The sequence below is a fragment of the Neovison vison genome, chromosome 13, assembly GCF_020171115.1.
Source record: "Neovison vison isolate M4711 chromosome 13, ASM_NN_V1, whole genome shotgun sequence".
Taxonomy (NCBI): Eukaryota; Metazoa; Chordata; class Mammalia; order Carnivora; family Mustelidae; genus Neogale; species Neogale vison.
The window spans coordinates 150,728,560-150,755,139 of NC_058103.1; the positions used below are offsets into that span (position 1 = coordinate 150,728,560).

The window sequence follows — 26,580 nt, forward strand, 5'->3', positions numbered from 1 at the left end:
TTTTGTCCTTCCCTCCCTTCCTCCTCCTCTGCCTCCCTGGCTTCTCCCAAACACAGCCTCGGGTTTCTCATAGAACAAAGGTGTACATCTTGAGCAAGGCAGAACAGTCTGTAAGCCCCAAGGGTTTCTTCTTCAACCCACATGAAGCATTTTCTCATGTGCTACTTGCCCGGATGGAGCGATGGAGGGAAAGACGACAGGAGTCGGCCCCGCGCTCTGGTCCATGCATCCTTTATTCCATGACCGACCGCTGCGCCACACCAAAGCACAGCCCACAAACTTGCAATCCACCGCAATCCAGCTGTACAACAGTCTGAGGCTTACAGTACATTTAAGGCTTTTAAATTTGAAAAGAAAAATTCAAATCAAACCAAAGAACCCCCCAACCCCAGACCCCCGCCCAAGATGAGTAGTGTAGCAATGGTTACTCGGAGCAACTCCAGTGTCAAAACCCAAAGAACTCTTAAACTAAAAAGATCCATTTAGTGAAATTTTCATTACATAAATTCTTCAAAGCATAAACTTGTAATTTTTTTTGTCTTGGAAATGTTATAAAATTTTTCTGAATAGCAAAACATAGGAATAAAAACATATTAACAAAATGTATTCAATCATTTACATTACAAAGGAGGGATCCGCAGTTCATTATTGTAGCCTGACAAAAGAAAAGTACCATAAGAATTTATGCACAATGGGATTGCAAATATGTACAGTACTTTAAAAAAGCCCACAAGGAGGACTTCACGGAAGGAAAGTCGGCTAGGCTCCTCGTTACACCAACCAGACAATCAAAATATTAAAACTCTGTTGACTAGTAATAAATTTACACTTAAAAAAACCCCAGTTTCCTTTTAAGAATATCCCAGTCATATTTGTATTGGTTCCAGTTGATGAAGCTGCTCATGACAGTTTCAGTCCATTACCCTTCTGTTGATTTTGGGGAGTTGGGGTGGGGAGATCGGCATGGGTCACGGAACTTAACAAAGGAATTTTCGCTGCCCTAGTGTTCGGGTGACACGGTCACGGCTCCACAGGGGAGCGAGCCCACGCACCCGGAGGCTGAAAGAGAGTGTGTATCAAGTACTGAGAACACGGAGAGAGGGCTGAGTCCTGCGGGAATGGACGGTCACCCGAGGGTATGGCTGGGCAATGGAGGCGAGCATCGTCTACACAGCAAGGGGCAAACCGCCCGCACCTGCGTCTAGCTCTCATCCCCATTCCCGCCAGGCAGGGACGCTGGCTGTCACCGCCGCTGGGCGCCGCGTGCTGGGAGGCGTGGCACGACCTCGAGGGACAGAAGATGGGGGGCTTGCTCGGGTCTGTGACCGGGAACCCGAGAGGCGGGGACCTCCTCCCGCTGGTCATGCCACAACCGCTTTCCAGTTCGAGCATGTGCAAAACAGAGGACTCGCGTGTTCACAGTAAGTGAGGTAGGAGCTCGGCGTCTCCTTCAGGAATTCGGCAGTTCGTGGGATATGAACTGTTTTAGTCTTTCTAGGTATTGTGCGTAAAGCTCTATGTCGTTGTGCCCGGCTCCCTCCACCCACAGGGGCTCCACGGCGCGGGGACAGCGCTCGTACATGGCCAGGCCGTGGGAGAAATCGATGACCTCGTCCTCCGTGCCGTGAATGACCAGCACAGGTGAGGTGACCTTAGAGATCTTGTCAATGCTGCAAAACAGAACAGGGGCAGGGAGAGAGAGGGCTCCGTTAGTGACGCCCACGGACCGCGCATGTCCCCTCTGATGCACCTGACGGGAACACCGGGCCTTTTCCCCTTGTTTTTCTAGTGATTTTTCTTTTTTCTTTTTCCCAAATAACGTTTTCATTTTGCAAAAGTTAACAGAGCTCCCCTAGGCCCCCAGCCCATCCCCCGTAAGGCGAACACCGCACGTTGCCGGGACACGTCTGTCAAAACAGAAGAACCAAGGTGAGGGCACCGCCGTGAGCGGAGCCCGGCACACGGCCTGGATTTTGGTAGTTTTCCCACAGATACCTTTGTCCTGTTCCAGGATCCAGACAGGAACACCACGCGGTGTTGGGGTACCGTGTGCTCGTTCAAACTGTTACTAAAAACAGAGCTAAAGCCACCAGACCAACGGTCCAGTAACTAATCTTTCTGAGAGATTCGCATTTGTGAGAGAGGATTCTTAAAAACAATCAACAGGCCGGAAGCTGACGGGTCCGACGCAGCGTCTCTTCGGAAAGCCCGACCCTCGGCCACCCACTCTGAGGTCTTCTTGGCGAGATCCCCTCAGCGTCGCCTCCGAAGATCCTCACAAACCCCATCTCATAAACGCTAATGCCTTGTTTCCTCCGTAAAAACGGCGCTGCTTCGCTCGGAAACACGGTGCAGTGCCGAGCTTGGCGTCCAAGGGATCCGGGTTGTTTATAAGAACGGACTCTACCCTAAAGGACGAATATTTGAGGGTCTCCAGAAGAATGTGCTGCCGGCTCTGGAAACATTCCCCAAGAGGACTCCGAGGCTTAAGCCTTGCTGGCAGGCCGTGCTGGCGACTTCTCCACGGGGCGGGGGCGGCGGGGTGGGGGGGACACCGCCTTCTAACCTGCAGACGCGGCGAGAGGGGCGGACGTGCCGGCTGTCCTTGCACCGAAGCCCCCACCCGCGGCTTCTCCTTCTGCATCTGATTCCAGCCAAAACTACCCAGGGACACTGGCTGCACCAACCACGGGGACCCTGCCTCTCCCGGGCACGACTAACACGAGGAAACATCTTCCACAGACCGGGGCTCCGTGCTCCACATCTGAGACCTCCCGGATCTGCCAGGGCCAGCAGGGACAGGACACCCAGCTCTGGGTAGCCGAGGGGGGCACTGGCGTCCGTGCCGACCTTGCACGAGGACCGCAGCCCGAGACCTCCGGACAACGGTCACAGAACCTCCATCAGCAACTTGTGACGCCACCCAGCATTTCGGGGCGTCCCGGGGAGTGGCAAAACCTGACCGGCTGCGGGGTTCGCCAAGATTGGGGGGGCGGGGGAGGCGATGAAACACCCCCAATGAGTAGTCATGTTCAGAAACCCGTTCTCCTGTTTGAGGCTCGCGAGACGACGGCTGGAACGTGGAGCCCAGCTATAGTCCGTCAGAAAGTACTTCCTGCCAGGACGGGCCCGGGGCTGGACTCCCGCCGCTGGACCTACGGGGAGAATCTCGACGGCCCGAGGCCGGCATCTGACTAAATGCAAAGGACGGAAACGATAAGAAGCTACAAACCCAGTGCAGTCCGGACCCCTTCGGCCCGGTCTCTAACAGTCAAAGGAAACGGGAAATCCCTTCCTTCAGAGAGAGGAACACGGACGGAGACAATCCTGGCAGTGGGGAGCCAGGGGCCCCGTGAGAGAACGTGGCTACGGAGTCCGGCTCACGATGAAGGTCATGGGGACTGTGCCTGGTTTGCGAGCTGCCGTATTAACGCTCCAGGGCACTGGGGGGGAGCGCTAGCCCTTTGGGCAGTGTCCACACCCCTACCTAAATCCAGTAAACTTGCCTCGGCCGGCCTCGGCGTCCTCATCTGTAAAACGAGCACTCTGCACTTGACCCCTTCTCCCAGCCACAGGGAAGACCATGTGAGGCAGGGGACCACGTAGCACCCGCCTGGGGGATCAGAGCAGCCAGGGAAAGGCCGGTTGCTGGCTGACTGCTAATGAGTAAGTTGCATTTAGTTGCCAGGGCTGTATTTTCAGGTATATGCTAATTCAGGAGTCAGGAAACAACCCATTCATTTTGTTGCCACGGTAACTCCCAGCCTCGTCTCCCACAGACACACTCAACATCTCCCTCCCCACAACCGGGCGGCTCATTACCCGTTCGGCACAAACAAGGCCACGTCCGAGCGGCACACGCGCCCCACTTAGCACGCCGGCCATGCCCGAAGGACTTCGCAGGGAGGTGCGCTTCCTCCTGCAGCTGGAGCTCCCTGCGTGCGGGGACCAGGCGCCCAGAGCCGAGGTTCACCCAGGAGTTACCAGAAGGCGGAGGAGGACGGGCGGTGTGACGGCCGATTATACACCACAGCAACGCTCACTGCCCTCCGGTGAGGGCAGAATGGCAGCCACGAGGGGCTCGATCTAAACCCTGACACCGGGCTTGATTTCTGCGGGGGCGTTTTCCTACAGAAACGGCAACACGAGCCAGCCGGCCCTGCCCTTGACCACCTCAGACCTGCTTTAGCGACACACAAAGGGGAAAGTTTAGGGGGCAAATAGTTTTTATGGAAAACACCGTCCTCGACTCGGATTTTTAAAAAAATAAGTAAATTTTCAGAGGTATTCAAGGAACCCCTGGCTCTCTGCCTTTGTGTTTAGAGCAGGGCGATGACCCGCTTCCCTTCCGTCCCGTCTACAGGATGCGCCAACAGCTGGGGCGGGCCGGGAACACCCAGCCAAGGGGCCCCTCCATGTGCTCCTGCGGGCGGAGCGGCCATGGGAAGAGATGGGGGGCAGAGCTCCTGGGGCGTGTCCCGATACCAGGACGGTGGCCTGTTAGTGAAGCCTGCAGCTCTGCTCAGCTCTCCCCTCCCTGCGCAGTGCCACCGACCCGCGAAGGGGTGCCGGAGCAGAGGGTGCCAGCTGCCTGACGTGCGTGCGTGGACCCCTGAGTCGTGCGTGTGAACCCCTGAGTCGTGCGTGTGAATCCCTGAGTCGTGCGTGGACCCCTGAGTCGTGCGTGTGAACCCCTGAGTCGTGCGTGGACCCCTGAGTCGTGCGTGTGAACCCCTGAGTCGTGCGTGTGAACCCCTGAGTCGTGCGTGTGAACCACTGAGTCGTGCGTGTGAACCCCTGAGTCGTGCGTGTGAACCCCTGAGTTGTGCGTGTGAACCACTGAGTCGTGCGTGTGAACCACTGAGTCGTGCGTGTGAACTCCTGAGTCGTGCGTGGACCCCTGAGTCGTGCGTGTGAACCCCTGAGTCGTGCGTGTGAACCACTGAGTCGTGCGTGGACCCCTGAGTCGTGCGTGTGAACCACTGAGTCGTGCGTGTGAACCCCTGAGTCGTGCGTGTGAACCACTGAGTCGTGCGTGTGAACCCCTGAGTCGTGCGTGTGAACCCCTGAGTTGTGCGTGTGAACCACTGAGTCGTGCGTGTGAACCACTGAGTCGTGCGTGTGAACTCCTGAGTCGTGCGTGGACCCCTGAGTCGTGCGTGTGAACCCCTGAGTCGTGCGTGTGAACCACTGAGTCGTGCGTGGACCCCTGAGTCGTGCGTGTGAACCCCTGAGTCGTGCGTGTGAACCACTGAGTCGTGCGTGGACCCCTGAGTCGTGCGTGTGAACCACTGAGTCGTGCGTGTGAATCCCTGAGTCGTGCGTGTGAACCACTGAGTCGTGCGTGTGAACCACTGAGTCGTGCGTGTGAACCACTGAGTCGTGCGTGTGAACTCCTGAGTCGTGCGTGGACCCCTGAGTCGTGCGTGTGAACCCCTGAGTCGTGCGTGTGAACCACTGAGTCGTGCGTGGACCCCTGAGTCGTGCGTGTGAACCCCTGAGTCGTGCGTGTGAACCACTGAGTCGTGCGTGGACCCCTGAGTCGTGCGTGTGAACCACTGAGTCGTGCGTGTGAATCCCTGAGTCGTGCGTGTGAACCACTGAGTCGTGCGTGTGAACCACTGAGTCGTGCGTGTGAATCCCTGAGTCGTGCGTGTGAACCCCTGAGTCGTGCGTGTGAACCACTGAGTCGTGCGTGTGAACCACTGAGTCGTGCGTGTGAACCCCTGAGGGCCGCACCAGACGTTCCGCAAGCAGCTCTCGGCTCCCCCACACAAGCCCATCCACGCACGAGCAAGTATGGGACGGGGCTTGCTTCCAGGAGACACGGCGCGTTGGTTTTCATCGCGCACGTACAGCCGAGTTCCTCAGCCCGGGATGTCGGTTTGGGCGAGTCCTGCCATCCGGAAGAGTTCTAGCGAGAACTCAAGCCCAGAGGACAAAGTCTAGGGCTGGTGGATGGGTCACCACCACGGCCACTTCCCCAAGGTGCCCGGCACAGGGCCAGCCGTGGGGCCACACTCAGGAGAGACTGATCACCCTGGGCCGTGGTGCATCCGACCCTGGGTCACTGGGCATCCCGGTACCTGCAGCGGACGTGGGCGCTTACCTGGGGAACGCGTCAAAGCAGTACGTTTTCCTGGTGTCCGGGAAGGCCACGCGCAGGCCCGACATCAGGGGCGAGTGGAGAATGACGGCGGCACATTCGTACCGTGAGGCCAGGTCCACCGTGGGGACGGTCCCGATGCTCTGGCCGTACAGGATGATGTTCTCGGGACTCACGCCGTACCTGGAGAGAAAGCAGGGGGAGCGCGCCGTTAGCTAACCGACGGAAGACAGACAGTGACAGAACCGTAACACCTTAAACTCACAAAACCCCCACGGCTACTGGATTGAAACGACATCGTCGAACTTGTACAATAAACCTGGACGTCGCACAAACACATGTGAGCGGCCTGTCTCGGGACGAAGGGACTGGGATTCTGCCCTCCACGACGTTCTGTGGAAACGATGCACGCGTCACGTTGGGGGACGGGACTCCATGAAGTGAATACACCATAAACCCCATTTCCTAGCTCCCGAGTCACCCCATCTCCCGTCCTCCCCCTTCAGGATTTCAGGATTTCTGAGAGAAAAGCAGAAGCTCGTCTGGCAGATTGTACTATTTTTATTAAGAGCGCTTCAAGTGAGGTTTTAATAAAATATGAAAGGTATGCGCATTTATCGGAAAACGGTACAGAGAGACGATTAACTTGCAGACAAGTGTGTTTTCTTTAGCTTCTCCGCGGGGCCGAACCACTCGGAGCCTCCCGGCCGCCAGCCGTCGCCCACCCGCTCTCTCCCGGTGTTCAGTTGGCCCCCGCCGCACGCTCCCCGGGTCCCCAGCCCCCGCGGCCCCCTGTGAGCACAGGCCTGGGCTCTGGCCATGGAATGCAAGGACAATGACAAGGGCCACCTGTGGGTGACAGCTTCAGGGAGAAGGGAGTGATCCCCCCTGCCATGGGCGGGAAGCAGACGGGAGTCACGGGGTGGGGGCCCGGCCCACGCGGAAGAATGCAGCAAAGGCGAAGAAGTCAGACAAGGTCAAGGGTGAGCAAGGACATGGGAGGGGAGCTCGGTCACACGGCTGCAGGCTGCGGGTGTGCAAACCGGTGCAAGCACCTGGGAAATTCATCCCCTCTCATCTGGGAACGCTGGAGCCCGGAATCGACAACTGCACTTTTCAGCGTAAATACCTCCTGCACCTTCTGGCGCCACGTGACTGACAACAGCCGTGGGTGACAGCAGCTGTCCGCTGGTCACGGAGGGGACGGCGGGATCTCAGCCCGGCTTTCTCCCCGTCCAGCTCCCAGGAATGACATAGGGAAATAGGGGCTCTTAAAAGGAGTCAGGGAGGGAATGGCTATTTCTGGCAGGGACACGGTGTGTTTACGGAGACTTGGCATCTGAGCTGTACCACGAGGGGCAGACGGGACCCCAACACATGGGGATAAAGAGAACTGCCTCCCCGGGCAGCGTCAGGAGCACACAGCACAGCACGGGAAACCGTGGGAAAGCGAGAAGCAGGTGCAAGCCGGGTGCGCGGGTCGGGGGCTGCGGGGCTGATGTCTGGGGCACATCTGGGAGCAGCCAGCGTGCTGCAGGTCAGAGCTCATCCTGAAGATGAGGAGGGGCACGGGCGGCACCCCAGGGCAAGGTGACAGGAGCAAAGTTAATGCTCTGACAAGAGTCCCCTTTCAGTGGCTTGAGGGATGGATGACAGAAGCGTGCCAAAGGGGCAGGGAGACAGTCAAGGGACTATAAAGAATCATACGGGGGTAGGGGGCAGGGAGGAGGGGGCCTGGGTGACTCAGTGGGTTAAGCGTCTGCCTTCAGCTCAGGTCCTGATCTCAGGGTCCTGGGAATTGAGCCCCTTGAACCATCGGGCTCTCTGCTCAGTGGGGAGCCTGCTTCTCCCTCTGCCCCTCGTCTTTCTCTCTCTCAAATAAATAAAATTCTTAAAAAAAAAAAATCACACAAGGAAGAGAGAACAGAAGAGTACCATAAATTTTTAAAAACCGACAGAAGAAAGAGAGGCTCTGTCCTCCCACAGACACAGGTGTACAGACCCCGGTCCGCCCTCTCTCTAAAGGGACGAGTCTGTGCGGCCCCAGCCCCTGGCACTGGGCACCACCCAATGCAACTGTGACTTTGGAAGAATGTCCCAGGATGAAGGTCTCGGGGGTCCTTGTCTGGGCAGAAGCAGTTGGAAGGGGAGGTTACTACACAATGATCAGCAGAAAGGATTTTGAGAGAGAGGTCTGAGCCAGGAACAGGGAGCCCCAGGACCCTAGACCCCAAATCCCTAAGTCTGAGAGCCTGTCAGTGAGGCCGGAAGACGAGGGACACCAGAAGGTGCATCTGTAGGGCGTCAGCAGACCGCGACTCAGGAAAACGCCCTCCACTGAGGGGAAGCCATGCCGGCTCCCTCCCCCACAGCCAGCAGAGCTGCTTCCGGCCTGGACCGGGAGGCCCCCTCCAGCAGGGTTTTCAACCCAGGGCTCAGCGACCCTTGAGGAGAGCAGGATTAAGACTGGGGTCCCTTCCTCCCTCTACAATCTTCATGGGATTCCTAAAGTTATCTCTGACTGCCCCCCAAAAAGCACAACGGCCACTCGCCACTTCGTGGGATGAGGAGGTGCAGGGGGTCGGAGAACCGCAGAGAGAGAAGAAACCCACATCCGGAGTGTGGGTCCTCCTTGCCCATCAGTTACGAACAAAGGAGTCTTCGAGGAAAGAAAAAGAGAAGAGGAGGAGAAAACCTGAAACTGCAGGCCACGGCTGAAGAAACAATTCATGGTGAAAGTGGGAAACTCAGCGCAGCCCCCCCCCCAGTCAGCCTGGCATGAGCCTCACCCTCCGAGCCCCGGTCCACGGGCCGGCGAGGATCACACGGGGTCACCTACGCAGCGATGGGCATCCCAATGCCGTCAGCGTCCTGCCTGCTACACGAGCCTCCCTGGGGCCCCACGGAACAAAGACGGCCCAGGGGCGTGTCGGTGGGGCAGGGCAGCCGCCTCTCCCCAGGTCCTGAATCTCCATCCTCGGACACTGAGATCTCACAGAGGGGCTGGAGCTGCTTCGCGGAAAGGCTCGGCTCTTGCCTCCTGCCGGCCGCACCCCACAGCCAGGACCAGCCTCGACCAATCCCAGCTTTCCCGCGCTGACCCACGTCCAAGGTCACGACCAGCACTCTGCAGTCCAAGCTTCGCTTGAGAATGTCACCAGGTAAAACACAAACACACCAGCCGAAAGGGAAAACACCATTATGTTAAAGTCAAGAACTGCTCATCAAAAGACCCCGTGAGAAAGTGAAAGGCAAGTCACCTGACGAGAAAGCCACCTGCTACACCATAGGACCAGCCAAGGGCTCACATCCAGAATCCTAGAGGGTTCCTCCAAAGTGAGAAAAAGACAACCAAGCCACACACACAGACACACAAACACAAATGGCATTTTACAAAATGGGCGTTTGATCAAAGAAGAAATCTCAAATGGCAGGGAGGCAGGTGGAGGGGACCGCAGGCTTCATCAGGAAAAAGGGAAATGCAGATTAAACCATCACGTGATACAGACAAAAACTCAAAGGTGCAGAGGACCTAGTGTTAACAAAGACAGTGAACCACAGACACAAAATTACATTTTAGGGACAATCCTGTCTGGTTAATCTATTTTGCAACCAAAACATCCTGTTTAAAAGTCCACCGGCTACGGGCGCCTGGAGGTTCAGTCATGAAGCCTCTGCCTTCAGCCCAGGTCGTGATCTCAGGGTCCTGGGATGCAGCCCCGCGTCAGGCTCCCTGCTTCTCCATCTCCTTGTGCCCCACGCATGCATGTGCTCTGACTCTCTTTCTCTCAAATAAATAAATAAAACCTTTTAAAAAAAAGTTGACGAGGTAGTTCAGATCTGGAGACAGCCCTCACAAAGACTGTTAGAACTCATGGTAGATTGTCTGCTAAAAATAAACCTCATAAGGAACAAGAGGCCATTAAAAGTATGTCTCAGAAAGACAGTGTGGAAAGAACTCACGCCACCACGTTCAGTAAAAAGTACTCGACGAAAACAGGGTCACAATTACGTGCCTTGGGAAAAAACCTATACATGGAAAAGGGACCTGGAATCGAGATACTAAAATGGGAATGAGGTGGACCTTCATTCAAGCAGTGAGAGTTTTCATTTCCTTCTTCTCTTTTTTAAAGTCATCTCTTCGTCCAAGGTGGGGCTTGAACTCACAGCCCCGAGACCAAGAGTCCCACAGTCCGCCGACTGAGCCAGCCAGGCACCCTCATTTCTAGTCTCAGATTTCCTTGAATTACTAGGCACTGACTTGTTTAAAAGCACCAGTACGTTTAGGTACTGTCAGGTCTTTCTGCAGAGGGTCGGTAGTGCCCAGGGTTCCTGAGCTAGACGAGTTTTGCAAACTGAAGAGCACGGATCCAGGGCTCATGTTGGTCAGTATTACATTCTGGGCTTTCCCACTGCTTGTGCCTGCCTTTACCAGACTGTCTCATAACAAATGAGGAACTGGAAAGGGGGCCGGGTGGGGAGGTATCAACGATTTTCAGTGGCACTTATAAGGGGCCTCTGCTCCCCTTTGCAGAGGAGGACCCTTGGGTGTGTCCTTTTCACCACTAGGTTTTGTTTTTGGTGGAAAAAAAAGGTACAAGATTGATAAGCTCTATTCCAATGGTTCCAAACTGAGAAGTATCTGAATTTCTTGGGAATTTGGGGTAATTAAAAGTAAATTCCCTTACTGAGAAGTTTTCTGTTAGTAGAAATTCCAGTGGGTTTGTGGCTTTCTCAGACTACACCTGAGGGATATGGAGTAAAAAGTAGGGCCAGGTCCTAAAGCCCGTTTAGCTCTCAAATTAAATAAAAAGAAGGAAAACATAGCCAGTAAACAGAACCTGCTCACAGAGGCCATGGGAAACACAGGGCATTCTAAGATTATAGCTTTAAAAACAAAGGGCAGGACCCAGTGCAAAGTATTCTTTAAAAAACATCAGTGACCAAGTCCCAAACCTCCATTTTGAAACGAAGCATTTCTGCACCGCTCGGCCCGGGGAAGCTGGTGCGGGGAAGGCACCAGGTGAGCCCGGCGGCCGGGGCAAGCAGCAGGTACAACGGGTGGGAAGACAGGGGCGGACACGGTCTCGGGGGTAGGGGGGCAGCGGCTCAGCAAGGCTGTGTGTGGGGGTCGGGAGGGTCAGGGAAACCAAGGACACACAGACAAGCCCCAGCACAGCCGGGAGGTGGCCTCCGCCATCAGACCTGGAGGGAGCACCCTGCAGAGGTCAGGCTCCCCCAGGGGATCTGTGGAGCAGGTGCAGAGGACAGGAACTCGCCCGCGGAGGCAGAGCCTCGAGCTGGGGAGAACTCGGGAGCCAGCGCCCCTGTGCGCTCCCAGGACAGCGGACGGCACCGAGCCACGGCGGCAAAGGCTGGGTGGGTTCAGACAAAAACTCCAGGGAAACTCGGCCCATGTGCGTGGACATGAAGGCCGGTGACTGCGCAGTGACGTGGGCCGCCCCGGGGGAGGGGAGGGTGTCAGGACGGGCGGGTGCCGGGGGGCGCGTGTCCACACCATTCCCGGCAGGGCCCTCTCCCGCTTCCAGACCCGCTTCCAGACCCGCTCTCCCCTCTTTCCTTCCGCTCCTCCTGGAGCACCTGGCGGGGCCCCAGCCTGTCCTGCACTGTCCTCTCTTCACACGTGCGCCTGTGGACCTCGTCCAGCGGGAGCCCAGCGGGCACCGGACACCTGCGGCGCGACGACTGTCTGTGCCCTGAGCGCGCGGCTGCCCGGGCCTCCCAACACGCGTTCACGCACGGACACCGTGGCCCGGACCAGCAGAGCCCCAGCCCAGCCCTCTCTACCGGCATTTCTCCCCATCCCTCAGACTCAACACCGACCGCCCACGCTGGGCGCATCGTCCCCCCCCCCAAATCTCTCCGTCTCCCCCGCATCGCCAGAGCCTGGACCGCCCGGGCTCCAGGATGCGCCGGGCTTCTCGAGCTTCTCCCCTGCCCCCCACAGGCTCTCAGTCACCGAGTCCTGCCGTTTCCACCTCTGAGATGTTTGTGGGACGATCGCGTTCCTGACACCACAGCTCGGTGGTGGCTTCCTGGGGTTGAACAAGCTCTCCCTGTTGGTTCGGCACATGAACGACAGGTACATCCCCACAGGCACCCAGAGTCTGTGGCTCACCATGTGCCTCCACCTCCCCCCGGAGGCTCACAGGGCCGGGGGGGGGCTGGGAGTGCTCAAAGCCCCCACCTGTCCCGCCCTGGCCTTCAGCTTGGTGCATCTTGTGCTACGGCTGAGGAGGAAGCCGGTGTCCTCGTTCCCTGACCTGGTTTCCATCCCGCCTGCACCTGCTCATCGCTGAGCCTGGCCCCTCCCACTGCGCTGAGCCTGGCCCCTCCCACTGCGCTGAGCCTGGCCCCCCCCACTGCGCTGAGCCTGGCCCCTCCCACTGCACTGAGCCTGGCCCCTCCCACTGCACTGAGCCTGGCCCCTCCCACTGCACTGAGCCTGGCCCCTCCCACTGCGCTGAGCCTGGCTCCTCCCACTGCACTGAGCCTGGCCCCTCCCACTGCACTGAGCCTGGCTCCTCCCACTGCACTGAGCCTGGCCCCTCCCACTGCACTGAGCCTGGCCCCTCCCACTGCGCACCCCTCCTCTCCTCTCCCCGCCCGTCTCTGCCCCATGCCCCGTCTCAGCTGCTGCGGGACGACGGTGCCCACCGCGCTCCATCCCTATCAGGAGACATCTCCCTTCTCCCTTAAAAGGAGAGACAGACGGGGCGCCTGGCTGGCTCAGTCGGTGAACCAGGCGACTCTTAACCTCGGGGCTGCGAGTTGAGCCCCATGTTGGGCACAGAGAGGACTTAAAAACAAAATCTTAAAACAAATACAAGAAGAAACAGAGAGGAAAGAAGAAACCCGTGTCACGTTACTTTGCTAATCACAGCCCGCTGGCAAACCACCGTCCCCGGGGTCGAAGTTCCCGTACTGAGATGGTCCCCCACGGTCTGGCCCCGCCTCACCTTCGGGACCTTCTATCTTCCCTCCAAACGAACCTGCTCGCGCAGTCAGACCCTGCGCTGTATCCTGAACCGCCCCTGCCTGGAGGACTCCGGGGTCCCACCGGCTTCACACGTCTCCTGGATGCCGGTCGGCGCCAGGTCCTCTCCCTCCTGAGCACTCAGGCGAGGACACAGCGACGTGACGGTTTGTGCGGTGGACCAGGAAGGGGCTGTAAGCCCCCACAGGGGCAGCCCCACACAGGGGCAGGCAAACAAAACCTACCCTCGGGGGCTCCCCTGGACTTCAGAGGCTTTTCTTCCTTTGCATGGAACGTGGCTCCAGCCAAAGGCTGTTTTCGGACCAATCACAACCAAATCCCGCATATTGTTATTCCGATGGCAAGACAATGCCCTCCAAGCTCAGCATCTTCCAGAGGCTCTGATGGGAGCTTCTAGAATCTCTGGTCTGCAAACCAGCAGATGAGTCGGTCCATCGAGGACCACGACGACAGCTAGTGAGCACCGATTCTGGCGTGATGTAAGATTTACTTAAGACCCAACGCAGGAAAGTCAAGTCTCCCAAATTTTGCCAGGGGAAAGCAAAGGCCCCCAAGAACCACACCCTGGAAACCTACAATCTCCCCATCCCAAACCTCTCCAAGGCTCTACCACCTTCCTGTGTCACAAGCAACGTCGAGTTCGGGCCGGCCACTGCCCCCCCAGTAGGTCTCGGCTCCCATCGGCTCCCAGTACACACCCCAGGAATGCCACAGCCGGGACCTCGAGAGCCAGAGCTGGCGGGCGTGTCCTGTGGGAACAATCTGTTCGCTGATCATGTACAACATGTTTGTTTTCCTTTTGACATGAGGCTTTCTTTTGTGCCTGCAAACACAGAGAAGGGGAGCCTCCCCAAGACACACGCATCCTGTTTAAGCCAGCGGACCTGGACTCTGTCCTGGTCAGCAGTGTTTCCACTTATCTTCACAAGAAGTGCACTTGGCACAGTTCCATGCACTTTGAAGTCAATATTTTAAGTATTTCTGAGTTAGAATTCCTGGTGGAAATATCTTGAGACGTAGGACAAAGATAAATACTCAAGGTTATGTGAAAGTTAGCGGAAGGACGAGATCGGGGATGGTGGGAAACCCCAAAAACCTTAGGGCAGAGTCTCAGAGTGAAAGGCTCGCCCGTGCAAGGAGAGCAGGTGTGTAAACAGGACCCGCCAAAAACCACGGGCACAGAAAAGGTGAACCAGGCTTTCACTTTCTGCAGCCGAAGCTTGACAAATGTGCACCTTCTATTTAATTATGAGGAAGATGAAAAAAGCAGCAATCACCCGAAACATCCTTGTTTTCCCTTTTTAAAAATACACCTGTGTAGGTTTAGACATTTTTGGGGGGTACATTCGATGTTTCACAAATGGATTTCTTTTCTTTTTTTTTTTTTTTAAGATTTTATTTATTTATTTGACAGAGATCACAAGCAGGCAGAGAAGCAGGCAGAGAGAGAGAGAGGGAAGCAGGCTCCCCGCAGAGCAGAGAGCTCAATGCGGGGCTCGATCCCAGGACCCTGAGATCATGACCTGAGCCGAAGGCAGCGGCTTAACCCACTGAGCCACCCACGTGCCCCCACAAACGGATTCCTATCGTTCATTAATTCCAATGACGAAAAAGCAAAGGAAACATGCTTCAAAGTAGCAGCTTCATGAGTGCGGTTGGAGAAAAGTAACACTTTGAAAGGTCAGTGGCGTCAGTTGTAAGTTTGTTGCTTTTCTTGTGATCAAGGGAATGTGCTTAAAAGAGACATTTATAAACAAGATCATTATAATCTCTGGAAGTTTCACTAACCCAGGCGTGTTCAAGGTATTTTCTCAACAGGGGTTATCAAATAAAATGTGGAAATGCAACAGTGAAAGTGGCCACGTCCACTTGACAGTGACAGTGACGCGAGGAGAAATGATGTGCTCCCGGGTTATGAGTTTGGGGGAAATAAAGAACCAAAAGATTCAAGCCAAGAAAGAATAAGAATAAGAAAAGAATAAGAAATAAGAAAGAATAATAAGAAATAAAAAGAATAAGAAATAAGAAAGAATAAGAAAACCAAGTCAAAGTTGAGGCAAACGAGTATCCCGGCAGGCGGGTTTCTCGGAGCACAGGGAGGGGATGATCAAAACGGGGACAGGGCAGTCAGGACACACAGAAGCGGAGCTGGAAACCCCCCCGCAAAGGAGGGAGGGGACAGAGCTGGGCCGGCAGGGGCGAAGGCTCACTCCTAGAAGCAGAGGGATGCAAAAGGAGGGGGAGCTCAGGACGGCAGGGTCGGGGAACACGCACGAGATCCCAGGACGGCGCCCGGGGATGGCGGGAAGGAAGAAGCCCGTGGGACGGCAGTGTTCACGGTCGCTCAGATCGGATGCGACCGTGGCAAGTTGTGCTGGGGGAGGGGCAGAGCAGAAGATGACCCCACAGCCAGTGACTGGCAAGGCGGGCGCAGAGGGAACCGGGGAGGAGATGACGGCGTGTGGAATTCTGTTTGTTCTGTTAGGAAGTCAGTCTGGGAAGACAGAGCCTCAAGTCACGGCAACATCTCAGGAAGGCACAGAAGCCAGACTCTTCTGTGAGTCAGAGGCATCGCAAGGAAAAAACCCTGGGGCGCCCGGCTGGCTCGGTCAGTGGAACACAGCCACTCTCGATCTTGGGGTCGTGAGTTCGAGCCGTGGGCTGGGGGTAGAGGACATGACTTAAAAATCTTTGAAAAAAGGAAAAGAAAAATGTTCCTGAAATTGCTGGGATGTCTGTACTAGACGGACCGGGCCCTGGGCACCCTCAACCTCACCCTGGTTGGGGCTCAGAAGAAGCCGAGCAGGGGTCAGGCGGCGGCTGGGAAGAGCCATCCGGGCCAAGGGCATTCCAGGAAAACACACCTTGCAAGCAACTCCCCCACAGCCCTCCAAACGTTGTCAGGACCCGTGTTCCCCGAGTTCTACAAAGCAGTGGCCCCCCTTTGGGAACGGCCTTTCTCCTATGTGGGATGTTTGAAATTTCCTTCCATGGGGTGGGGGGTGTCAGGCCCAAACCCAACCTCAAGACAACTTCGTTCTCTCTGACATTTGAGAGACTGTTCTCTGTGTCACAGCGAAGATAAACAAGACCCGGCATGCCTTAATTTTAACTAAGAACATACAAACAAAAACCCACTTTGCAGAAGAAAAGGCAGAATAACATGAAGGATATAAAATCAACTCTCTACATCTGTTACAATTAAAATAGGAGAATTTGCTGGAGCTTGTCTGAGTAGAATTGTGTGTGGAACTGTGCTAATGACAACGGAAAGTCTCCTGATCTACCGTGTTGGAAAGGACAGAAAATGCTCCCCACCCCCCACCCGTGCCCCCGGCTCCACAAATACCTGGAAATGGTTAGAATCCCACCTTCCCTACTTTTTTGAGAGAATTCCATGAGCGGGCTTAGGTAAAATGTCTGACACAGACATCTGACCAAAAAAACCCATTTAACAAATAGTACTTCTGTCCCACCAAATATAAACATGGACTGACGGCCAGATAAAGCCTTGCGGGATCTGCCTATTCCATATCCACGGATCACAGCCAAAAGGAAGGTAGATATCTCACGACATCTCTGCGATGGGGAGAAACTTAAAATAAATCTCATTTCAGGGCCGCCTGGGGGGCCCCAGCCTTCAGGTGAAGCGTCTGCCTTTAGCGCAGGTCGTGATCTCGGGGTCCAGGGATCGAGCCCCACAGCAGGCTCCCTGCTCAGCACCGAGTCCGCTTTGCCCTCTTCCCTTCCCTCTATGCTCTCCCTCGCTCTCTCTCAAATCAGTAAAAAAAAACTTCCAAAAAAAAAAAAAAAAAAACCCTCATTTCATGATCTACCTGTTCGCCCAGCCTAAACATTATTTCTTAAAACGGGATGCTCAAGAATCCAATTCCTAATTATTTTATCCCGCTGTAAGGGGAGTTCTGACAACAGCTGCGGTCCAGACACGAGACCCGGGTCGGTGAGCGTGCCCGGCTCAACACTGACTCGCAGACACGGCAGAACTAGGAACATCGAACCAGGCCTTTCGTCCCATCACTGAAGCTGTCTCTGTCCATGACAGCATCCTTGGAGGTCACATCCCGGGGACGGGGCATTTCTGAGTGTCCCTCCATCTCCGCGCCCTGGAGCTGGCGGCATGAACACACACCCCGGGTGACCACCGCTGGGACGGGCACAGCTGGAACCAGGACGGTCAGTCCGCATCCCCTAGGACACCTGTGGTCTTCCGTGGAGCCTGCGGAGGTCACCTGTGTCCCCACCCAGAAAAAGGCCCTCCCTGTAAGGAGGAAAGCAAAGCTGACGGAGGGGGCTGGCCGGCCATTCACATGCGTGTCACAAGGGTGGACCTGGGTGGGGCTGGGACGAGCCTCCTGGACGCTGGGCTCAAACCAGTCGTTCGCGAGCTCCTCGGTGCGCGGCCATGACCGCGTGAGGGTGTGGGCTGGGCATCTGCACAGCCGGCTAGAAGCACGAGCAGACTCTGAAACCAGACCACCCGAGGTCTGACTGCAGGCCTGCCCTGCACCCACCCCGACCGCTCTGAGCCCCACCTCACGGGGGTGCAAGGCCCCCTCCCAGCCCTCAAAGGCAGTGATGAGGGAAACTCCATGATGGTCCTCCCGGCCCCCTGGGGCTGCTTTCACCAACAGGACCTAACAGGGCCCTTGGACAGCTTCTCTGAAGCCCGCGGGCGGGCTCCTTCCCCAGTGCAGGCGGGGCACTGCCTGACTCTTCCTGGTGATGCCCTTTGGGTGGCTTCGTGTCCACCCACAAGGCAAGTCTGCTGGCTAAGCCCTCCCCCTGAGCAGACCCAGCAAAGAAGCCCCTGTCCCTCCTCGACGGCATCTTCGCTTCCTCTCTCTGGGGCCGAACCCCCGCTGTGGGCCTGTCTTGTGTCCTTCCTCCTCACGTCCCAACTCCTCCTTCTGCTTCCAGAACCTTCCATCTTCCCCCACATCCTCCTTCGTAAGAGCACGGAAAGTTCACGGCATCGATCATGGAAACATCACAAACCGCAGGACAGGGATGGAGAGGCCCTTACAGATCATACAGACGCATCACTTTATTTTGTAGATAAGGGGACTCCAGGGGCGCCTGGGTGGCTCAGACGTTAAAGCCTCTGCCTTCGGCTCAGGTCATGGTCCCAGGGTCCTGGGATCGAGCCCTGCATCGGGCTCTCTGCTCAGCAGGGAACCTGCTTCCTCCTCTCTCTCTGCCTGCCTCTCTGCCTACTTGTGATCTCTATCAAATAAATAAATAAAATCTTTATTTTAAAAAAAAAAAGATAAGGGGACTCGAGCTTTAAGAGGTTACTAACCTAACTCACAGTCATAATCACTAAGACAGCTGCTACTTCAGGGCCCCAGAATATGGCCTCAACCGGGAGAAAGAACTAGGATTTCTACAAATGACAACCAGGCCAGCAAAAGCATCAGGTCGTGGCACAACCTCAGAAGGGGGCAGGCCTGCCTGAATCCCACCCTGCGACTGCTGAGTCGGCTGCGCGTTGCCAACCTGCTCTGAGTTTTCCTCCTCTCGTGTGTAGCGTGGGCTCCTGTCCCCCGAGGCCAGTGCGTCGCTCCGTATCGTTATTTGCCACCCCCTTTTGACGCAGAGGTGAAGCAAGCAGGTCCCCACCCTGACCTGAGCATTTCAGATATAGTAAACAGTGCTTTCAAAGTGAAGATTCAGGGTGCCTAGGGGGGCTTAATTAGTTAATTAACTGAGCATCTGCCTTCGGCTCAGGTCATGATCCTGGGGTCCTGGGATTGAGCCCCACGTCAGGCTCCTTGCTCGGCGGGGAGCCTGCTTCCCCTCTGCCTGTGTGCCTCCTGCTGCTCGTGCTGTTTAATGGGAAGAGTGTCTGTGGAGGACCATGGGAGGTTCTGGAGACGGACGGGAGCACAACACTGAGGGCATCAGTGTCCCAGAAAGGCTTGAATATGACTAAAAGTGTAAACTTCGTTCAGGTGTATTTTATCACAATAAAAGGAAGGGGGGAAGAAACACTCTTCTTAAATCTGACTTGTACTAATTATTCTATTTGTTTATTTACTTAAAGTTGGCTCTGCACTCAGCGTGGACCCCAGCACAGGCCTCGAACTCGCGGAGATGGAGACCTGAGCTGAGATCAACCGTCCGACGCCAAACTGAACGCGCCCCCTGGATCCCCCGAGATTATTCCCCTTGGAGAGAGGACAAAGGAATGTTCCAGCTCTCCTGGAATTCTAAGTGATACTTTTACTACAGGAGTAGAAAAATAAGTAGTAAATAAAACAGTAATAAAGAGTAAAATGTGGGTTTTTCTTTTTTTTTTTTTTTTATTGTAAAATCTCCAAAGGCCAAAGGCTGTGAGGTTTCCAGTAACACAGAGAAACGCGTCCCAAAGACAGGCCTGTCACTGCTACTGTGTTCTCTGACCAATCCAGCAGACGGTCCTGCCCTCGCTCCTTCTCACCCGGGAGATGTGAGCCTCAGGGGGCTCGGAGACCACGACAAAGCTGGAATCCACAGGACAACGCTAACAGAATTCTGACCTCCCTGTCCCAAAGACTCCGTGATCCTTCCCACAAACTCCCCATCTTGCCTGGATCTTTTTTTTTTTTTTTTTTTTTCTTTTTAAAAGCAAAAAAAAACGAAGGAGAACCACTCCTTAGCACGGCCCAGCGATTCTGCCGTCCTCGTCCTCTTTCTCTTCGGCAGATAAAAGCCGTCCCTCGGGGTCATCCCAGAAGGAAGCCTGGGCAGCACGTGGAAAGGCGAGCTCGGAGTCTTCTGTGGCACCGTCCCCTGAATAAAACCGTGACAGGTTTCCAATTTCATGTTTGAACAGTCAAGGGCAGGTGTTAAGGAGGTCATTGTCCCTCACGGTCCACTGGCCCCAGCCCATCAAGGACAGGGGATCGGGCCGAAGCATCGTTGCCGCGGAACTCAGATGCCTCCCCCATGGGCAGCCCCTGCTCTCTGCCACGTGGGCTAAACCGAGGCCGGGGGTGGCCTCCCCATGGCGCGTGAGCTCAAATGCTATGTCGCGTATGAACGCGAGGACACAAAAGCTACGTCCTTGCGCATCGTCCCCAGGAAGGCTTCCCCCGGCTGCGGAGAGCGTTGCGGCCGGGGACCCGAGTGACGGAAGAGTGCCCCGCTGACTCCGCAGGAAGGGTCCCCACGCCCTCCCCGCCCGGGGCCCGCAGCTTGCGCAGGGACAGAGACGCAGCCGCACACAGCACCCTCCGCCCTGGAGAGAGAGCCCCGGCCTCCACCCCTCGGGCCGTGTTTCCGCCCCCGTCCTCCAGCCAGCGTCTCGGACTCTCCCTGCCGCGGTCACCGGTCACCGCTGTTCCCCGGCACGAGGGGCTGGGCCGCGAGTCTCCGACCGGGTCGTCTCGGAAACCGAGGGCTTCCACGCAGGGTGCCCGCGATGAGGTTTCCAGCGGGGACAGGTGCACACCCAGGCCCTGCTCTGATGTGAAATCGTTTTCTCACGGCAGCACCCGCCCCGCAGAGGCACACGTCTGCCTCCCCCCTGCCCAACCAGAACCCGGCCCGGCCACCGGGACAGGGGACTCCCTGGATTCTGCGGGACAGGGACCCTGGAGCCCACGGGCATCGGGAGGCTAACAGAGAGGCAAGGGAACAAATTAGAGTGGCCAGACGCACCTGGGGTGCTGCTACGTCAGGGACCTGGGATCCGCTGCTGGCTGACCTCCCGTCCTTGCTCAGAGCACGAGTGACTCTGCCCCCCACCCCCAGGGAGGCTCATCTGCTCCCACGGACCCTCCCCCGGCCCTCCCGTGGCCCAGCTGCGACCACCACTGCGGCGGCACCGGGTTCCAGCTCAGCTGTCCTGCTGGGATCCCTCCTCTTCCCAACACCCCTCAGACGGTCCCAGTCTCCCAAATTCCATCCAGGATTCCAGCTGGCCTTGGGACAACCTGAACTTCCAAACGCCTTCCTTCAGCCCCAGAATGCTCCCACCGGACTGTCCCTGACTCACCCGACTCCCTCTTCACAATTCACCACGGTCTGGGAGACCATTCCAAAAAGGATTTTTACTACAGATTTTCAAAGTTCATCAAGAATTGTGTTTTTCTTCAAAACTTGGAGAAACTGGGGTGCCTGGGGGGCTCAGTCAGTTAAGCATCTACCTTTGGCTCAGGTCATGATCTCAGGGTCGTGGGATCGAGTCCCGTGTCAGGCTCCCTGCTCAGCGTGGAGCCTGCTTCTCCTTCTTCTCCTGTGTGCTCGCTCTCTCTCTCAAATAAATAAATAAAATCTTTTAAAAAGTAAAGTATTAACAAATGTTTTCAATACCATAGCTCTATTCGTATGCATTTTTATCTTCAAAAAATGCCTATTTTCACTTGTTTCTACAACTTCTTCGCATTCTTCCGATTTAAAAGAAAATGTGAAACAATATGGCCAAAGTATCTGTGAAACATTAACCCTCCATTACAAGTTAATACTTGCTACTTCTTCTGCATAAAGCAAAATTTACGAGTGAGGTTATACTCTCTGTGCCGTGGGTACCTGAGTCAGGCACCACACGGTAAATCCCTCCCGGAGCTCTGTTTTGCCCTGCTGCTGTCACAGCCCCATGCCGACTGCATTCTCTCTGGGGGCTTCCCAGGAATCAGAGAGAGGGGGTGGGGGGAGAAGGAGCAACTCACTCCCCACCCAGGGTACGAGAAGGAACACGGAGGATTTGGGTTTTGCCCTCACGGGGCTTATCCTCTCCAACTCTGTTTCACAGGCTGTTTTTGTTCTCACATAAGAACGCCTGATTGTAAAGATCTGGCAGAGGCAGAGCTGGGCCTCACGCACTCCCCTCACTTGGGATCTGAAGCCCAAAGACAAGCAAATCACCTTCAGGCCACTGTCCTGGTGTGTTCAATGCCCCCAAGCATTTTCGGAGGGCATCAGAGTCAGAACTGATGATCCCTGGGCTCGGGGGCCCGTGAACTCACCTTCCAAAGGGACCAGGGCCACCCCTGCCTCCTCTGGCCCCCTCCCGTCCCTGACACTTGTTCCCACAGGCTCAGCCCTCGCAGGTCATAAAACACACGCATTGGGCCAGACCAGAGGGGCTCACTCCAGGGAAGGAGGGGTCGCACCTACTTGTGAACAAAAGCCGGGAACCCCTGGGAGGCCAAGCTCCCAGCATTGGAGCTGGCTCTTAGTCATCGTCAGAGGACACGGCACACAACAGTAAGACTCCCTTGCGCCCAGCCTCACTTCTGACCCTGACAACCCGCAAGTGCCATCACCCATTTCTTTAAACTAAAGTGCCCGGCAGGTAAATCACCCAACCAGGACAGTAGACGACAGAATCTGGCTCTGAAGCCACGTCTCATGCCTGCCCACAAGGCTGAGCTCCTCTGCTCTGAGCCCCACGTCTGCATAGGCATGGAGCAGGCCCTCTGTTCCCTGGTGGCCAGGGGAAGTCTGCAACGCCGGCGGCCTGACAACCCCACGCCTTCCCTTATACCCTAGAAGAGGGTCACCCGTCCTGGCCCCGCACCCCACATTCATGCCTATAAAGGACGGAGTACCGGATCGGGTGATCAGAGAAAAGTCATAGGACATGTAAAGAGATTCTACGAATTCTGAAAAAGTCCCCATCTTAGGAATCAGAGTAAATGAGGGCTAGGACGCATTCTTTGACCCCCATGCAAATGACAACAAAAACAGAAGCAATTAACCAAAAAAGGAGGGATGGTCTCAAAGTTAAAAAGAGAAAAATACAGAAAAAACTTTTCCATACGACTCTGGAATCAAGAAGTCAGAACCCCGATGACAGGCTAGGTAAAAAATAAGAACAAGACCACAAGCATTAAACGGCAAAACAACAGCAGAATCCTCACCAACACCATCGTGGAGACCATCAAATACGAAAACGGATGATGCCACTGAACGGAAGGTGAGAACCAGAGCGTCGCGAAAAAGCAGCCGCCCACGGAGCAGGAATCCTTGACCTGCCACGCCCGCTGCCGGCACCCTTCCTTCCCAGACACCGTCCCAGGGAAAAAAGACCAGAAACCTCCCTCCCCAGGGTCTGTAAATTTGCAGAAATGGCAGAGAACGCTTTGTGCACACAGGGATGTGTCTGGGGCGGGTTTGGGTTGGTCAGATCCCCTTCCTTCCCGCATCCCCTAGTGAACAGAACCTAGTGCCCCGGGGGCACCCAACGCTCTGAGCGAGCCCCCAGCACGGCAGTGGTGGTGGGGGCCACACCTCCTCTGTACCTCGGTGCCGCCTCCTTCCCGTTTCGTGGCCGACTCGGGGCATTCTCCCGGAACCCAGAGGACAAACACACAGGAGCAGGGGGTCCCGTTATTAAACTAACAAGGAAACGCTGTGTGGGGTGGGGCTGAAAAGACCAATCATGGACGCGTCCTAAAAACGGGGAAACCAGAGCCATGTTTCTCAATGCTCCCCCCTCGCCACTCAAAACAAGAAGAAAATTTTAAATAATAAGGTGATGATGAAAGTGAAAAAGAAAACACTCCAGAGAGCTTTGTGCCGGGGCGTCTGTGACCCCCCCCCGAGAGCCACAGAGCTTGAGGGCATGGCCCCAGCAGGGCAGCCAGCCTGGGTCTGCAAGAGGCATTTTTAAACCCCACGTCTGACGTCTGGCTCTGTTTCGTGTTTCTGGCCGAGTTGTTTTGTCTCCCTTACTGTAGCATCTCCCTTCCTATCTTCCAGATCATTCACGACAGCACAGAAGCCAGCCAATCAGTCAAAAATCATTACATGGTATAAAACCCGATTTCCATAGAGTTTGGATGCCCCTGGCTCAGTGATGTGTTTTCTGCTTAGGACAGAAAAGAAATACATACAATATTCAGAAATATTTCATCACGAATTGTTAGAAGTTTGGCTGCTTCCAATCACACACCCACCAGGCTGCTCGGGAGTTCTGAAGCCCAGACCCGGGGCAGGGGGTGTGGGGGTCAGGGGGCTGCCCACGGGCCCGTCTCTCAGCAGCACCCCGTGCACGCCAACCCACGGCCTGAGCCTCGAAACTTTACCTCTAGCTCAGTGTTAGCCCCGGCTTGGGGAAAAGTTGCACGTGCCCAAAGACGGACCCAAAGGCCTAGCTGGCTGGGAAAGCTTGCGGTAACCACCGGCAAGACCTGCTTCTCAGACACCTGCTGGAGGTGATGATCTACAAGCCCTGCCTGGGACCCCGGCGTGAGCCAAGGATTCACCCTGAGCCCGAGCCAGAGACGCGGCTCCTTATCACGGAGCCACAGCAACGCTCAGGAAAACGAGCACGAAAGACCCAAACATGCGCCTCAGGGGGACACACAACTGTGGGCCCAGCAGTTAGGGCTTAAAGAGAAAAAAAAGGGATACTGAAAAAGAAACTACCCTCACAGGTCTGAGAACAAACGCCCATAAAATGGGAACAGGATGCTCTGAAAAAGGGAGGTCGGGTAGAAATGACCTCAGGGAGGAAGAGCGACGCTCACGCAGGGAATCTCGGTTAGAGGCTAGATCGCGAGGTCAGAGAGGCCTCCCGGGGTGTCCAACAAACTGGACAAAGCGACGGGGACGGGGAGACGCAGGGGTGGGGGGGGCTGCAGGTCGGGATAGTGGAGGCCAGGCTGGGCGGGGGCTACGCAAGCGGCCCCTGGCCTTGAGGGAAGCCGGGCGGGTCGGGAGCGGGGAGGGGCTGGCGACCGTAGCGGGCACAGTAGAGACGGGGCGGGAACGGCAGGGGCGGAGCAGACGTTCACTTCCGGAGGTCACGCTGCCAACGAAGACCAAACAGCCCCCAGCACCCCCCAACGCTGGACGCGGCAGAAGGAAGTCAGCAGGGTGGGTCCCGGAGAAAATGCCCCGTGTTTCGCAGCAGGAAGTCAGGAGGCGCTGTCCATGGTCCCTCCTGGGCGCTGGGCGGGCCTGCGGGAAGTGGGGCGACAGCTGCCTTCTGTCCCGTTCCTGCCGTGTCGTTTACACTCTAGGCACCGATTACTTGAGTCTCCGTGCTCAACCCCGTCAGGAAAACCTTACTCACCTCTCATGTGGGTTTTTTTGAGTTTTCTCCCCGGCACGCTGGCCGGACTTGGCGCCAACGGTGAACATCACCGTATTTACCAAAGCGCACTCTCCAGGAGCCCCCCGAGCCCGCTAGTTCTTCACGAAAGGAGGAGGGGGCTCTGACCCTGCACGGCACCGGGCACAACCGTCTGAGGAAACGAGACGCAGGGGTGACGTGGACGGATCCGTGAAACCCCTCTCCCCTCGCTCTGCCCTTCACAGGTCCGCCCGCCGCCCGCCCGCGCCGGGTGACGTCACCACAGGGGAGCAGTGCCACGGGCCTCCGAGCCGCCCGCTGCTAATTTACAGGAATTACACTGAAGAACCGGGTCTAAAAATCAGGACTGAATATTAATAAGGTCAGTGGCAAGGAGATATCGACGGGAGAAGTGCGGGGCTTACGATTACAAGATTACAATTACGTTTCAAGTCTTCAAAGGTGGCTTCAAAGGCGATGCCACGAGGAGCCTGAGAGCCGATCTGGCAAGGGTTCGTGCAAAAAAGAAAAGAAGAAGCCACACCAAACTGGAGGGGAGGGTCTTAAAAGTAATCAAAAGCTTTCAGTGAGCTCTAGAACACCCTCCTTTCCCAGATTACACCGCCACCTTCCCGACAACCCGACACAGTGCGCACCCCACAGAACAGTGACACTAGCAGCCGAGTGTCCTGTCGGGCCACCGGCACCGTCACTCAGCAGGGCTTGTGAGATGACCTGAGTCTTTCACTGAAACTAGGTAGGAACTCTGCGCAGGAGCATCCTACGGTCCTCGGGAACCAAGAGAAAGAGAAGGAGGGGGTCTCCTACTCCCCTAAGTGCTCTGAAGAGAAAGAGAAAGGGGTCAGCTGACAAAGATTCTATTTTTTTATACATTCTTTTGAAAGATTTTATTTATTTGAGAGAGACAGAGAGAGAGAGCACATGAGCAGGGGGAGGTAGAGAGGGAGGGGGAGAAGCAGGCTCCCCGCTGAGCAGAGAGCCCGATGCGGGGCTCGATCCCAGGACCCTGATATCATGACCTGAGCCAAAGGCAGAGGCTTAACACACTGAGCCACCCAGGTGCCCCCACACAAAGATTTTAACTCCAATCTTTAAGTGCGTATCTTATTGTATCAGATGAGCAGAACATGGGAAAACAAGTACCAAACTGACGAGAAGCACAGCCTAGAGGTTGAGGCAAAGACAAGATCAGACGTACCAGAGCTTCAAGGGTGGTTTTTGTTTTTTCTTGTTTTTGCATTTTCCTCTACCAAAGGCTCACGGGCCTCTGGCTGACAGTGGGTATGTTCAGTTGCAAAGAAAAAAAAAAAAAGAAAGCGCTTCCAGAACACACAGGAAAGGCTAGAAATAAATGTCATTTTAAAGACTGTGTGCACTTTCCTCCGTTTTCCTGGGCTGCTGTCACGGCGC

General features: G+C 55.9%; 1 protein-coding gene across 1 annotated transcript in view; it reads right to left on the minus strand.

Annotated features, from left to right (window-relative positions):
• Positions 1-215: 215 nt before the first annotated feature.
• Positions 216-26,580, minus strand: part of ABHD17C (abhydrolase domain containing 17C, depalmitoylase) — a 43,781-nt gene continuing 17,416 nt past the window's right edge. The window contains exons 2-3 of the mRNA XM_044232106.1: positions 6,110-6,289; positions 216-1,670 (exon numbers count right to left, since the gene is read on the minus strand). Coding sequence (XP_044088041.1) covers positions 1,451-1,670; positions 6,110-6,289 — 400 coding nt within the window. The 3' untranslated portion in view covers positions 216-1,450. The remainder of the gene's footprint in view (positions 1,671-6,109; positions 6,290-26,580) is intronic.